The 15194-nt window shown below is 41.9% G+C and overlaps 1 protein-coding gene across 1 annotated transcript in view; it reads right to left on the reverse strand.

The window, feature by feature from the left end:
- KIAA0319 (KIAA0319 ortholog) overlaps positions 1–15194 on the reverse strand; it is a 54692-nt gene that overhangs the window by 25462 nt on the left and 14036 nt on the right. Inside the window, exons 5-8 of the mRNA XM_032861768.1 lie at positions 15184–15190; positions 13856–13948; positions 11736–11868; positions 766–994 (exon numbers count right to left, since the gene is read on the reverse strand). Coding sequence (XP_032717659.1) covers positions 766–994; positions 11736–11868; positions 13856–13948; positions 15184–15190 — 462 coding nt within the window. The remainder of the gene's footprint in view (positions 1–765; positions 995–11735; positions 11869–13855; positions 13949–15183; positions 15191–15194) is intronic.

The raw sequence follows: 15194 nt of genomic DNA on the forward strand, positions 1-15194 counted from the left end.
CATGGCAAAAGCGTCTATGATAGGTAGTACGTCTTTAGACAAATATATTTAAGATTTGAGCAAATTAAAATTTAGATACTAAAAGCTCTTAAAAAGAAATCACTAGATCCAAAAATTTCTGGATCTATTTTAGAAATGAAGTTTCTAAAAATGTGAGAAATAAAATAAGGAAAATTCCCTGATGATAAAGTTTATGTTGGATTATTTCTAAATTTTCTCCCAATAATAAAATAATATTTCTGTAGCAAATGTTGGGTCAGACTTTCCCCAAACTAGCTTCGAGATCAAGCTATCAACACAGGACCCACTTAGTTTCTATTCTGTGCTAATAGAGAATGGGTGAGGGGGAAGGATGTATGTTTGGGAGATCTATGACTTTTAGGTGTTCTTCTAACAGTTGTAATATATCAAACAATCTTATAATCTTATAATCATATATTTTCTGGATCTATACCACATAACAATAATTTAAGTAGATAGGAAGGTAGATAGATGTGTGAACAGTTTTAAATGGATGGACAGATGTACAGATGGATGGATGGTTGGTTAGATGAGTAGGTAGGCGGATGGGTGGATAGGTAGATCGATGGATGGGTAGTGGGTGGGTGGGTGGGTGGAAGGATGGATGGGTAGGTGGGTGGATGAATGGATGGGTGGGTAGGTAGATGGGTAGGTGGTTGGTTAGATGGGTAGGTGGGTGGGTGGGTGGGTGGGTGGGTGGATGGATAGACAAGTAAAAGTCTGAAGGCAGGATAGAGAACTTGCCTGCATGGCCACCTCTTTGCTCTCACTCCCTGGACCCAAGGACCACTCATAGACGACAATCTGGTGATCATCACTGCTCTGGTTTCCATTCAAAGTGATGGAGTTGTGGGGCAAAGTTATGGTCTGATCTGGTCCTGCATTAGCAACTGGAGGATGGTCCACAGCACTGTTGACTATGAGGGCTGCAGTTGTGGAGTTAGTGGCTCCATCCGAGTCTGTAACAGTCAGTCTACAAAAAGGAGAGGAAGCCATCATGCTGCAAGAAGATGCCAAGTCTTACGACAAATTGTCCATTTAGTCTGCCCACAATACACTTCTCAGAAAAACTCAGCAGAGGTGTAAACAGAAATTTGAGGATGAGTCCAAGAAAGAACAGAGCGCCTGAGGTTTTTGGTTTTTTGTTTTTAATTTGCTGCTGTTGGTTTATTTTTAGCTAGTAATACAGTCACATGATGGCATTTTCTCTTATATGGGTTTCTGACTAGTCTTGTGGAGATGCCAGATGAAGAAGTCTTCCTCAACCAACACGGGAGCCTCCCTCTAGTACCTGAGACAAAGAATGTGTTGGGTTTAGGTCCTGCCTTCAGGTCTGAGCACATGGAGATGGTACATTACTCATCAATTTTCATCTACAAAGCTTTTGAATTTTTTTATTCTAGAGGACTTAATACAATCATGCTTTCAGAACACTCCCTGCAGATACTCCTTGAGGACCTCCTATGGTAAACTCACTGCTGATGAGGTCACAGATCAGGAAATATGATCACTTCATCCGTCTGGGGTAAAGATGCCAGTTCTGAACAGTGATGAAGTCTACACAGGTGTTAATAGGAATATGACAATGAAGCTATGGGAAGAACACAGGCCTTACGTGAAGTGAGGTCTGTGTATGGGGCATGTGCATTCTGTGTATCCTTTCACACTATCCCACACACTCCATACAACCAAGATCCAAACTCTGGTTCTGGCTCTGACAGCAAACCAAGCATCTGAGGTCGTTTCTCCTCAGCCAGGCTGTCAAGACACATCCCAGACCCCTAAGGGAATTTCTTCATGGTTAAATGGGGACAGCAGCAGTAACTTGACTCAACCAGATGATGAATTAAATAAAAAGGAAATGGGGAGGAGTTAAGATGGCAGAGGGGTAAGGGTACCTTATGCTTGCCTTGTCACTTGAACATAGCCAGGTAAATATCAAATCATTCTCAACACCCAGGAAATCAATCTGAGGGCTGAGAGGACAAACTGCCCAACAAGAGGGAGAAGAGAGGTCACATCTTGGAAGGTAGGAGGTGCAGAGATGTGATGTGGGGGAGAAAAGAATCTTGGGTGCTGCAGAGGGTAGGGAGCCCTGATCACAGAGGGGGTAGGGAGAGAGAGAGAGAGAGCGCGCGCGCAGCGCACAGGAGTTTGAACAAGAAAAACGCTTCCCCAAAGCCAATGACTGGGAAAACGAGAGAGGCTGCTTATTGTGAGTTTTTACAATTAACGGAGCTCGAAGACTGAAGTTTTAGAAGTCTGCCTACAGCCAGAGTGGAGCCTGGGGGCACAGCGGTGCTCCTGTGGAGGAGGCCAGAGGCCCAGGAGTGGGCAGTGTGGTCTGAGGACCCCCTGCATCGCACTGGGAGGGAGAACCCCCCCTTCTTGGAGTGCACTTGGGAGAGGCGGCACTGCCTCGAAAGGGACAAAGAGATGGTGGGTGCCACTGCACTGCCCCACTCATTAGCACAGGGGCAGAGGCACCTGCTGATGGCAGCTAACCTGGATGCCAGCTCTTTGCTGTGCTTTACTCCAAACCCCAAGCACCTGTACATTCCTGCAACTGCCCTCCTGGGACAAACCCCTACCAGCCCCAGTGCCCCAAGACCCCCCTCCAGAGGATCATCGTGGGTCCTGGCAGTGCTGAGTCCCCAAAATTTGGAGTTTTGAAACTGCCAGGTGCCAGAAGTAAACATAGAAGCAATGTGCCACTAGGTGGGCAGACAGCTCTGACGCAGACACGGTGAAGGCAGAAATCTGAGGGATACCTGGCACATGAGGGGAGATTCTTCATTCTGTGTGGGCTTACTGAACAGTGGGGTGCAAATTCACCTGTTGCGGACCAAAGGAAAGGGTAGATACCATTTTTTTTCCTCCACCCAACAGCACCACTGGATTTCAGTGAGCAACAGAGTGCCTCCCTCCTCGTCCCCCACCCCCCACTGCCAGGGAAGGCTGGAGCCACTTACACCAAGCCCCACCCCCTGCCCTCTGCAGGTGCTTCAATGCTAGAGCAAGTATGCCCAAGAGTCAGGGCAGCAGGTCTCTCCCGCAGAAAACCAGCACAAATTCCCCGTATGTACCAAATCCACTGATCAGAGCTCTGCAAAGCTGCAGCTCTACTGGAAACAGGATCTGGCCTTTTTTAACAAGCAGATCAAAGCATACCTAGTTAAAACTTGACACACACTGGACAAAGTCCAAACACTCCTTAGTGCCGGCAAAGAAAAACTCAGCAGAGGGCTTACCTGGGGGAAAGAGAAGCCAAAATACAGCAGCAGAGTGCATGTAGCACAGACCAGACACACTTTCTGAAGCACCAGGCCCTGGACAGTACATGACCTCTTCTTACAAAGCCATTACTCTCAGGAGCAGGAAACATAACAGGCTTTCCTAACACAAAGAAGAAGATACAGACCTAGCCAAAAATGCCAAGACAGAGGAATTCATCCCAAAAAAAAGAACAAGAAAGGGACATGGCCACAATCTAATCAATATAGAAACAAACAATATGCCTGATCCAGAATTGAAAACAACAATCATAAGGATACTAGCTGGGCTTGAGAAAAGTATAGACTATATCTGGGAATCCCTTACCACAGACATAAAAGACCTAAAAACTACTCAGGCCAAAATAAAAAATGCTATAACTGAAATGCAAAACTGACTAGATGAAATGACCACAAGGATGGAAAAAGCAGAGGAGAGAATAGGTGACATAAAAGACAAAATTATGGAAAATAATGAAGCTGAAAAGAAGAGGGAAAGAAATATATTAGATCATGAATGTAGACATACAGAGCTCAGCAACTCCATGAAGCACATTATCATTTCACATCATAGGAGTCCCCTAAGAAGAAGAGTGGGAAAGGGGACACAACGTTTATCTGAGGAAATTATAGCTGAAGACTCCCCTAATCTGTGGAAAGAAAAATACATCCGATCCAGGAGGCACAGAGAACTCCCATCAAAATCAAGAAGAGCAGACCAACACTAAGATATATCACAGTAAAATTTGCAAAATACAGAGATAAAGAAAAAATCCTAAAAGCAGCAAGGGAAAAGAAATCTCTAACATACAAGGGAAGACAAATATGGTTAGCAGCAGATCTACCCATAGAAACTTGGCAGGCCAGAAGAGAGCAGCATGATACATTCAACATGCTGAATGGGAAAAATACCCAGCCAAGAATACTTTATCCAGCAAGGCTGTCATTCAGCACAGGAGAGATTAAAGAGTTTCCCAGATAAACGAAAACTAAAGGAGTTCATGAATGATAAACCAGACCTACAAGAAATATTAAACGGGACTTTTTTGAGTGGGGAAGAAAGACCAAAAGCAACAGTGGGAAAGAAAGACCAAAAACACCAAAGACTAGAAAGGAGCAGAGAAAATCTCCAGAAACAATGACTCTACAGGTCATTAACTGCATATCTCCCAATAATCACTCTGAATGTAAATGGACTAAATGTTCCAAAAAAGAGAAACAGGGTATCAGAATGGATGAAAAACAAGACTCATCTATATACTTTCTATAAGAGACACATTTTAGACCCAAAGACACCTCCAGATTTAAAGTGAGGGGATGGAAAACCATGTATCATGCTAATGGACATCAGAGGAAAGCCAGAGTAGCAATACTTGTATCAGACAAACTAGATTCTAAAACAAAGACTATAACAAGAGATGAAGAAGGGCACTATATCATAATTAAAGGGTGTAACCATCAAGAAGATCTAACAACTGTAAATATTAATGCCCCCAACTTAGGATCCCCAAATACGTATAGCAATTAATAACAAACATAAACTCATTGATAACAATACAATAATAATAGAGCCTTGTTGGCACTAAGTAGTGTTTGGACTTTGTCCACTTAAATCAATGGACAAATTGTCTAAGCAGATCAACAAGGAAACAATGGCTTTGAATGACACAGAGAACCACATGTACTTAACAGATATATTCAGAATACTGTATCCTAAAGCAGCAGGATACACATTCTTCTTGAATGCACATGGAACATTCTCCAGAATAGATCACATACTGGGTCAAAAATCAACCCTCAACAAATACAAGAAGATTGAGATCACACCATGCATATTTTCAGACTACAAGATTATGAAACTTAAAGTCAACCACAAGAAAAAATTGGGAAAGACCACAAATACACAGAAGTTAAAGAACATCCTACTACAGAATGAATGGGTTAACCAGGAAATTAAAGGAGAAATAAAAAAAAATACATGGAAGCAATTGAAAATAAAAACATGACAGTCCAAAACCTTTGGGACGTAGCAAAGGCAGTCCTAAGAGGGAAATATATAATAATGCAGGTATTCCTCTAAGAAGCAAGAAAAATCTCAAATATACAACCTAACTTTACACCAAAAGAACCCAGAAAAGGAAGAGCAAATAAAGCCTAAACCAGCAGGAGAAGGGAAATAAAAAGATTAGAGCAGAAATAAATGATATAGAAACTTAAAAAAAAAAAAAAAAAAAAAAAAAAAAAAAGGGAAAAAAAATTAATGAAACCAGGATCTGCTTCTTTGAAATAACTAATAAAAAAGATAAACCCCTAGTCAGACTTACCAAAAACAAAAGAGAAAAGGTCCAATTAAATAAAATCACAAATGAGAGGGGAGAAATAACAACCAATTCCAAAGAAATACCAAAAAAGTGTAAGAGAATGTTGTGAAAAACTATATGCCAACAAACTGAACAACCTGGAAGAAATGGATAAACTCCCAGAAACTTACAAATTACCAAAACTGAAACAGGAAGAAACAGAAAACTTGAACAGACACATAACCAGCAAGGAAACTGAAGCAGTAATTACAAATCTCCCAACAAACAAAAATCCAGGCTTCCCAGGGGAATTCTACCAACATTTAAAGAAGGGTTAATACCTATTCTTCTCAAACTGTTCCAAAAAATAGAAAAAAGAGAAAACTTCCAAACTTACTCTCTGAGGCCAGCATTACCCTTGTAGTAAAACCAGATAAAGATCCCGCTACACAAGAGAACAGGCACTATAAAAGAGAAATCAGCACGCAGAAGCTGTCGCATTTCTATACACCAATAATGAAGCAGCAGAAAGAGAAATTAAAGAGTCAATACCATTTACAGTTGCACCAAAAACCATATGATACCTAGTAATAAACCTAACCAAAGGGTAAAAGACCTGTACTCTGAAAACGATAGAACATTTATGAAAGAAATCAAAGATGACAGAAAGAAATGGAAAAACATTCTATGCTCATGGATTGGAAGAACAAATATTTTTAAAATGTCTATACTACCCAAAGCAATCTACACATTTAATGCAATCCCCATTAAAATAACACCAGCATTTTTTCACAGAGCTAGAACAAATAATCCTAAAACTTGTATGGAACCACAAGAGACCCCAAGTAGCCAAAGCATTCTTGAGAAAGGAAAGCAAAGCCTAGTGGCATCACAATTCTGGACTTCAAGCTCTATTACAAAGCTGTAATCATCAAAACAGTATGGTATTGGCACAAAAGCAGACAGATCAGTGGAACAGAATAGAGACCCCAGAAGTGGGTCCTCAACTCTATGGTTCACTAATCTTCAACAAGGCGAAAAAGAATATCGAGTATAAAAGGACAGTCTCTTCAACAAATGGTGGTGTGAAAATTGGACAGCCACATGCAGAAGAATGAAACTGGACCACTTTCTTACACCACGCACAAAAATAAACTCAAAATGGATGAAACACCTAAATGTGAGATAGGAATCCATCAAAATCCTAGAGAGCACAGGCAGCAACCTCTGTGACCTTGGCCAGAGCAACTTGTCACTAGGCATGTCTCCGGAGGCAAGGGAAACAAAAGCAAAAATGAACTACTGGGATTTCATCAAGATAAAAACTTCTGCACAGCAAAGGAAAAAGTCAATAAGACTAAGCTACCCATGGCATGGAAGAAGATATTTGCAAATGACATATCAGATAAAGGGCTAATATGCAAAATCTATAAAGAACTGATCAAACTCAACACCTGAAGAACAAATAATCCAATCAAGAAATGGGCAGAAGACATGAACAGACATTTCGGCAAAGAAGACATCCAGATGGCTAACAGACACGTGAAAAAGTACTCAACATCACTCAGCATCAGGGAAATGCAAATCAAAACCACAATGAGATATCACCTCACACCAGTCTGAATGGCTAAAATTAACAAGTCAGGAAAGGACAGGTGTTGGCGAGGATGCAGAGAAAGGGGAACCCTCCTACACTGTCGGTGGGAATGCAAGCTGGTGCAGCCACTCTGGAAAACAGTGTGGAGATTCCTCAAAAAGTTAAAAATAGAGCTACCCTACGACCCAGCAACTACACTACTAGGTATTTACCCAAAGGATACAAAAATACTAATTCAAAGGGGCACATGCACCCCGTTGTTTATAGCAATATTATCAACAATAGCCAAATTATGGAAGCATCCCAAATGTCCATCGGCTGATGAATGGATAAAGCAGATGTGATATATATACAATGGAATATCACTCAGCCATCAGAAAGGATGAATTCTTGCCACTTGCAATGATGTGGATGGAGCTTGAAAGTACTATGCTAAGTGAAATAAGTCAGAGAAAGACAAAATTATATGATTTCACTCATATGTGGAATTTAAGAAACAAAACAGATGGACATAGGGGAAGGAAGAAAAAAAAATTAAGAGAAAGGGAGGCAAACCATGGGAGACTCTGAACTACACAGACAAACTGAGGGTTGCTGGAGGGCAGGAGAATGCGGAGGACGGGGTAACTGGGTGATGGGCATTAAGGAGGGCACGTGATGTAATGAGCACTGGGTGTTACATGTAAGTGATGAATCAATGAATTCTACTCCTAAAACCAATATTACATTATATGTCAACTAATTAGAATTTAAATAAAAAGTTGAAATTTTTAAAAAAAGAATCAAAAGGACCTCATAAAGTGGCATGAACATTGGTGAAGTTACAGACTGAGTATCTGTGTCCCCCCTGCTTAAATTCTTATGAAGAAACCTAATCCCTAATGTGACCGGTACTTGGAGTGGGACCTTCAAGAGGTGATTAGTTAATGAGGGCAGAGAATGGGATTAGCGCCCTTGTAAGAGACCTAGGAGACACCCCCACCCCTCCTGCCATGTGAGGGCACAGGGAGAAGACGGCCACCTATAAACCAGGAAACTGGCCTTCACCACACACCCAATTGGCCAGCACCTTGATCTTGTACTGCCCAGTCTGCCCTTGTACTGCTCATGAGAAACAAATTTCTGTCATTTAGAAGCCACCCAATTTACAGTATTTTTTTTAATGATTTTATTTATTTGAGAGAGAGAGAGCGAGCGAGCATGAGAGGAGAGAGATCAGCGGGAGAAGCAGACTCCCTGCCGAGCAGGGAGTCTGATGTGGGACTCAATCCCAGGACTCCAGGATCATGACCTGAGCCGAAGGCAGTCGCTTAACCAACTGAGCCACCCAGGCGCCCCCAATTTACAGTATTTTTGTTATAACAACCCAAACAGACAACGAGTGTACAAGTAATTCCACGGTGGATGTGTGAGGAGCTGACACGCTATTCTCCACACGGGTGCACCGTTTTACTTTCGCACCAGCAGCGCCCAAGTGTTCCCATGACACCACATCCTCACCAACACTTATTTTCCTTTTTTTTTTTTTTTTTAAATAATGGCCATCCTAATGGGGTAAACTACTTCTTATGCTGAGATTTCGAATAAACTAAAACAAACATTTTCATGACACGTGTACAACATAAAACACTCCAGAGCACCTCTGTGAACTGTTTAGTCAAAGATGAATCCAGTCAGAAGCTTGGGAGTTTCTAAACCTACGCAGACTTCGGGAGATTCATAAATATATGGACGCATGGACAGGTGGGCTGCTCTGAAACCAGTAGATTCTTAATTGAGTATATGAGACCTTAAAAATATAGTTAAATCAAAATATGTAGGATGCAGTTAAAGAGTACTTAGAAGAAAATTAAAGTTTTAAAAGCTTTACAGACATTTAAGAACGATCTAATATGAATGATCCAAGATTCTACTCTAAGAACTTAGAAGAACAAAGTGAATCAAAAGTTAATAGAAGTAAAGAAATAATAAAGATATGAGCAGAAACCAACAACTTAGACAAAATTAACACAGCTCTGGTTGGGGTTCTGTGGAAAGATAAACAAAATTAACAAAATTCATAATTAGATTGATCAGAAAAGAGATAACATAGGTCACCAATAAAGTAAATGAAAAAGGGCTTATCACCACAGTTCTAATGGGTATGAAAGGATAATATGAAAATACTATAAAACCCTTTGTGCCAACAAATTTGACAAATTAGATGGAACAAATTTCTTGCAAAATACAACTTACCAAAAACCTACACAAGAAAAAAAAAAAAGCAACAGAAAATATAAATAGCCATACAACTATTTTAAAAATTGCATTTCCTATCAAAAACTTCCCCAGAAAGAAAACTCCAGACCCAGTGATTTCACTGGGAATTCTATCAAACATTCAAGGAAGAAATACTACCAGCTGTTCACAAATGTTTCAGAAAGTAGAAGAGGATCGATCACAGGTCACCTTGTTTCATTAGGCCAGTGTGATCCTCATACCCAAAGTTGACATAGACATTGCAAAAAAAAAAGAGAGAACAGCATTAACCAATATCTCTCATGTAGACAAAAAATCCTTACCAAAATATTAGCAAATTTAATCCAATGCTATATAAAAAGGATATCATGAGCAAATACCATTTACCCCATGAATGCAAGGTTGATTAAACATTCAAAAATACCACACAATACATAAAAGTAACTCAAAAGACATCATAGATCTAAATATAAAAACCTAGAACTATAGAAGTTCTAGAAAAAACATAGGAGGAAATCTTTACTATCCTAGGACAGGCAAAGATTACTTAATTAGAACACAAAAAACATGAAAAAGAAAAAAAATTGATGAATTAGACTTCATCAAAACATAAAATTCCTGCTCTTTCGAAGATTAATAAAATACAGTTGATCTTAGCCAAAAGGTTGAGAAGCTATTGAAACATTAAAAAAATAAAAAAAAAATCATATACTGGCAGGAAATATCCACACATATATAAAATAATGGGCTTGTTTCAGAATGTATAAAGACTTGGGGCGCCTGGGTGGCTTAGCCGATTAAGCCTCTGCCTTCGGCTCAGGTCATGATCCCAGAGCGCTGGGATCGAGCCCCATGCTGGGCTCCCTGCTCAGCAGGAAGACAGCTTCTTCCTCTCCTTCTGCTGCTACTTCCCCTACTTGTGTGCCCAATCTCTCTCTGTGTCAAATAAATAAATAAAAACTTTTAAAAAGAATGTATAAGGACTCTTAAAACTAAATAAGACAAACAATGCAATTCTTTAAATAAGGAAAGGGGGGGCACCTGGTGGCTCAGTTGATAGAGCATGTGCGATCCTTAGCCTTAGGGTTATGAGTTCGAGCTCCATGTTGGGGTAGTTCACTTAAAAAAATAAAGGGAACATTTAAAAAAATAAAATAGGAAAGGGATACTTCACAGAATAAGTATATGAATGACCAATAAGCAGCTGAAAATATGCTTAATATCATTAGTCATCAAGAAAATACAAATTAAAACCATAATGAGATACTACCACTCATTAAATTAAATAAAATAAAAAAGACTGACTATATCAAGTATTGGTGAGGACATGGAGACTGGAACGTTCATATACTGAAGGTGGGAATGTACTTTGGTGCACCCACCTTGGGAAAGAGTTTGGCAATTTCTTAAAATGTTAAACACAAACTTACCTTAGAACCGGACCTTCCCACTACTCCACAATTTACCCCACAAAAATGAAAATATCTGTCCATGTGAAGACTTAAAGGTCAGTGGTGGCTTTATTTGTAGTAGTTCAAAGCTGCAAACAGCCCAGATGTCCATACTGGATGGAAGGATAAATAAATTGTGGCACCCACAGATAGGAATAGTACTCAGCAATAAAAAGGAACAGACTCGATAGAGACAACACGAATGAATTGAAATCATTTGCAGAATGGAAGACAACACGAGTAAAAAGGAGTACATATCACATGATTTCATTTATGTAAAATTCTAGACAGTACAAAATAATTTAAACTGACAGAAAACAGTTCGGGGTTGCCCAAGGAGAGAGTGGAGAGAGAGACAGAAACACAAGGGGCGTGAGGAGACTTCCGGGTTGAGGGGCATGTTTCTTATCTTGATTGTGATGATGGTTTTCCGGATATTCCCATGTCAAAACTCATCAAGTGTTATATTTTAAACATGCACATTTTATTACACTTCAGTTGTATCTTTAAAAGTTATGAAAAGAAAAAGATTAAGAAACACATAAATCATACAACCCTGCCTCACTTTGAAGATATACAATTTCTGTCACATAACAACACAGCAAAAAGATGCCATCCATGGACATTCCTGACAACCAAAACCAAATGTTTCCAACAAACAGGCACTTCCAATCCAGAATCATCCATGAGCATGTCAGTCGAAAGTGGCTGTCAACCAAAACTCCCAAGGAAACGTAATGGCCTTGACCTCTTGGTCACAACGAAAAGAAGCCCAGCGTAGGGCAGAGGCATCAGTTTAAGCAAAGAGCCACAACACAAGTTTGGAAAGCACAGCAAAGGTAGGGAAACCACTTGCCTGAAAGTGTAGTTTCCAGGGATGAGGTTAGACAGATGGAGGACAGGGGAGTCGGCTGGGGTCTTCTCCTCTCGGGAGGGGCCGCTAATTTCTTCCCAGCGATAACTCACGATTTTAGTGTCATCTGTACTTTCTAGAAAGATTTAAAAATAAGTGAAGGCTAATCATATGATCTCTCTGATATGAGGAATTTGAGAGGCAGGGCAGGGGGATGTGGGGGGCAGGGAAGGAAAAAATGAAACAAGATGGGATCAGGAGGGAGACAAACCATAAGAGACTCTTAATCTCACGAAACACACTGCGGGTTGCTGGGGGGTGGGGGGCTAGGGACAGGGTGGCTGGCTGATGGACACTGGGGAGGGTATGTGCTATGGTGAGTGCTGTGAACTGTGCAAAACTGATGAATCACAGACCTGTACCCCTGGGGCTAGTAATATATTGTATGTTAATAAAAATTATTTAAAAAATAAGTGAAGGCTAGAATGAGATGCCACAACAGTTAAACATAAATTTTGTAATTTATAAACTTCATGCTTAAATTTGTTTTTGCATTAAATTATTTAATTACATAGATTTCAATGGATATGTCTTATGTGCTAGCAGGAGGACTTCTTCTCCCTAAACTGTCATCACTATATTCCTCCTGAATTTCCATCAGATTTGAGTGAGGCTGTTTTCACTCAGTTGTGAACTAAAACAAAAAAACAGAAAAACAAAAAAACCACAGTGCCAGGCGTTCTTGCTTTTTTAAGAACAGGAGTCAAGCAGATGTACCACATTGAAATGCTACTTCTACTCATCTCAACAACACAGGTGATAACTTTCTAGCATTTTCCAAAGGTATCTGAACTGACAGACTGATAAAGAATTAAGAGATGTGGGGCGCCTGGGTGGCTCAGTGGTTAAGCCCCTGCCTTCGGCTCAGGTCATGATCTCAGGGTCCCGGGACTGAGTCCCGCATCGGGCTCTCTGCTCAGCAGGAAGCCTGCTTCCCCCTCTCTCTCTACCTGCCTCTCTGCCTACTTGTGATCTCTGTCTGTCAAACAGATAAAATCTTTAAGAAAAAAAAAAGAATTGAGAGATGCTTACATATAAACATAATACACCTTTCCTACTGACATCAGTAAAGTGTAAATCCACAGAAAAGGAATATCCTACAAGAAAACCTCCCTTTTGTGCTTTAGAAGAGAGCAAAAAAAAAGTGTTACATAGAGGCACAGAGACAGAGCTGGAAGGGAGCCGGCTCCATCTAACTCAGTTAAAGAACAAACTAGTTCAAGTGACAGATTAATCATCCCAGTGTCCTGTACCTAAACCGTCCGGCGTTAGAGAAATCAAAACGTGCTACGTTTCCTCATGTATATATTTTCATCTAAACTATGCTTTGTCTCCATGCTGTAGGGAGGAAATGTAAGGAAGCCATTTATATCTGAATGGGTGCAGATGATCACGTCAGTGTGACTTCTGTGTGTCTGCAGACTGCGAAGCGGAGCAGCCCCAGCAGCGGACGGACAGGTGCCCTTCTCCCACCGACCAACGCAACTACTCTGGAAGCCACAGGGTGTGGTAGTAGCTTTGTGGTTAAATGTACATGAATGGAGAGACCGGGTACACTGAGACCGAACATATCTTGTGGTACACGGTCATAGATCTGCATCTGTCTATATTGACATACTGTCAAACACAGGGAATGTTTTCATCCACTCTCATGCACACAGACGCCCGGAGTCAGACGCAGCCCCTCTCACACGGAGGAGAAGGAATGATGTCCGACTGAAGGAACAAACACTGCCCACCCAAGACGAAGGCAACCATTCTTCTGTTTAAGTGATTTTCCCATTGTTCATCACATATACCTCATCAAAAGGAGATTCTCTAAGAATTGCTTTACTTCCAGATCAAACAGCTAGGCCCTGAAGAAGTCTCCATGGACAGCTGGGACACAGGTGACTGCAAGGTGAGCACGGGGCAGGGGCTGTGACAAAGGGGCCCAAGGGCTGTGAGCCACACGCCCAACGACAGAGATGCCCCTGTGTCCGCACAGGTGTGTGAGCCCTCCCAGCACCACGAAACCTTGCAGCACGCAGGGCAGAGAGGCCCTGAGTGTCACAGATACCCACGGCTGCCGTCGATGAAGGCTGACGTCAGAGGCAGGGTGAGCGCTTGCGTCTGGGGAGACACCACTGCTGTGGGGGGCAGGTTGACTCTTCTGGCTGTGTGAGAAAGAAAAGGACACTGACTGAGCACAGATCATAACCCTGTTAAATCATCTGCTTTTTAAAAGTTGGTTATAGGGACGCCTGGGTGGCTCAGTGGGTTAAGCCTCTGCCTTCGGCTCAGGTCATGATCTCAGGGTCCTGGGATTGAGCCCCACATCGGGCTCTCCGCTCAGCGGGGAGCCTGCTTCCCCCTCCCCCTCTGCCTCTCCACCTACTTGTGATCTTGCTCTGTCAAATAAATAAATAAAATCTTTTTAAAAAATAAATAAAATAAATAAATAAAAGTTGGTTTTAAACATCCTGTCAGAAGGTGTTTATCCTGGGGCGCCTGGGTGGCTCAGTCGCTTAAACATCTGCCTTAGGTTTGGGTCATGATCCCAGGGTCCCAGGATCGAGTCTGCATGGGGCTTCCCATTCCGCGGGGAGTCTGCTCCTCCCTCTGCCCAGTCTCTCTTGCGCTTTCACTTTCCCTCTCAAATAAATAAAATCTTTGTTTTCTATTTTATCTTATTTTATTGTATTTATTTGTCAGAGTGAGCACACACAGAGGGGAGGGGTTAAGGGAGAGGAACAAACAGACTCCTTGCTGAGCAGAGAGCCTGATGTGGAACTCGATCCCAGGACCGCGGGACCAAGACCTGAGCTGAAGGCAGACGCTTAACCAACTAAGCCATACAGGCGTCCCAATAAATAAAATCTTAAAAAAAAAAAAAAAAGAAAGAAAAGAAAAAAGAAAAAGACATTTATCCTACCTCCACAGACCTCAACTGTGGAGATTATTTTCCAAAGTTCTGGAACCTTCCTGTTAAGTTTTAGGGGCTTGTCTGAAGATTTACTTTCCCGCAGGCAAGCGCAGGCTCAGGAGCCATGGGTATTAATAACACAGGGCATCATCACAGACCATGAGTGGTAGCTGCAGGCGAGGAGGAGCAGAGTACGGTTCCAGCTCCTAGGACGGTCACCTGGGGCTTAACTCTTCGACCGCAGGTACCCCCACCCCACCCCAACACCACGCTCCCGGCGGAGTAACACTCAGGCGGAATGTGCAAAGCCCGAGGGCTGGCTGGGAGGCAGAGCAGGCAGAGGTGGGCCTCCTCGGGTGTGCAGGCTGTGCCCACCCGCGCTAAGGGCCCCTGTGTCTAGTTCATACAAATGCACTGTCCTGTGGGCAGGTGGCGGCCTGAGTGCTCACTGCCCCCGAGGGGCTCAGCTGACCGTATCTGCCGCACCGCACCCCTGC

Source organism: Lontra canadensis, unplaced genomic scaffold, assembly GCF_010015895.1.
Source record: "Lontra canadensis isolate GAN:19392208 unplaced genomic scaffold, GSC_riverotter_1.0 scaffold21, whole genome shotgun sequence".
Lineage (NCBI taxonomy): Eukaryota > Metazoa > Chordata > Mammalia > Carnivora > Mustelidae > Lontra > Lontra canadensis.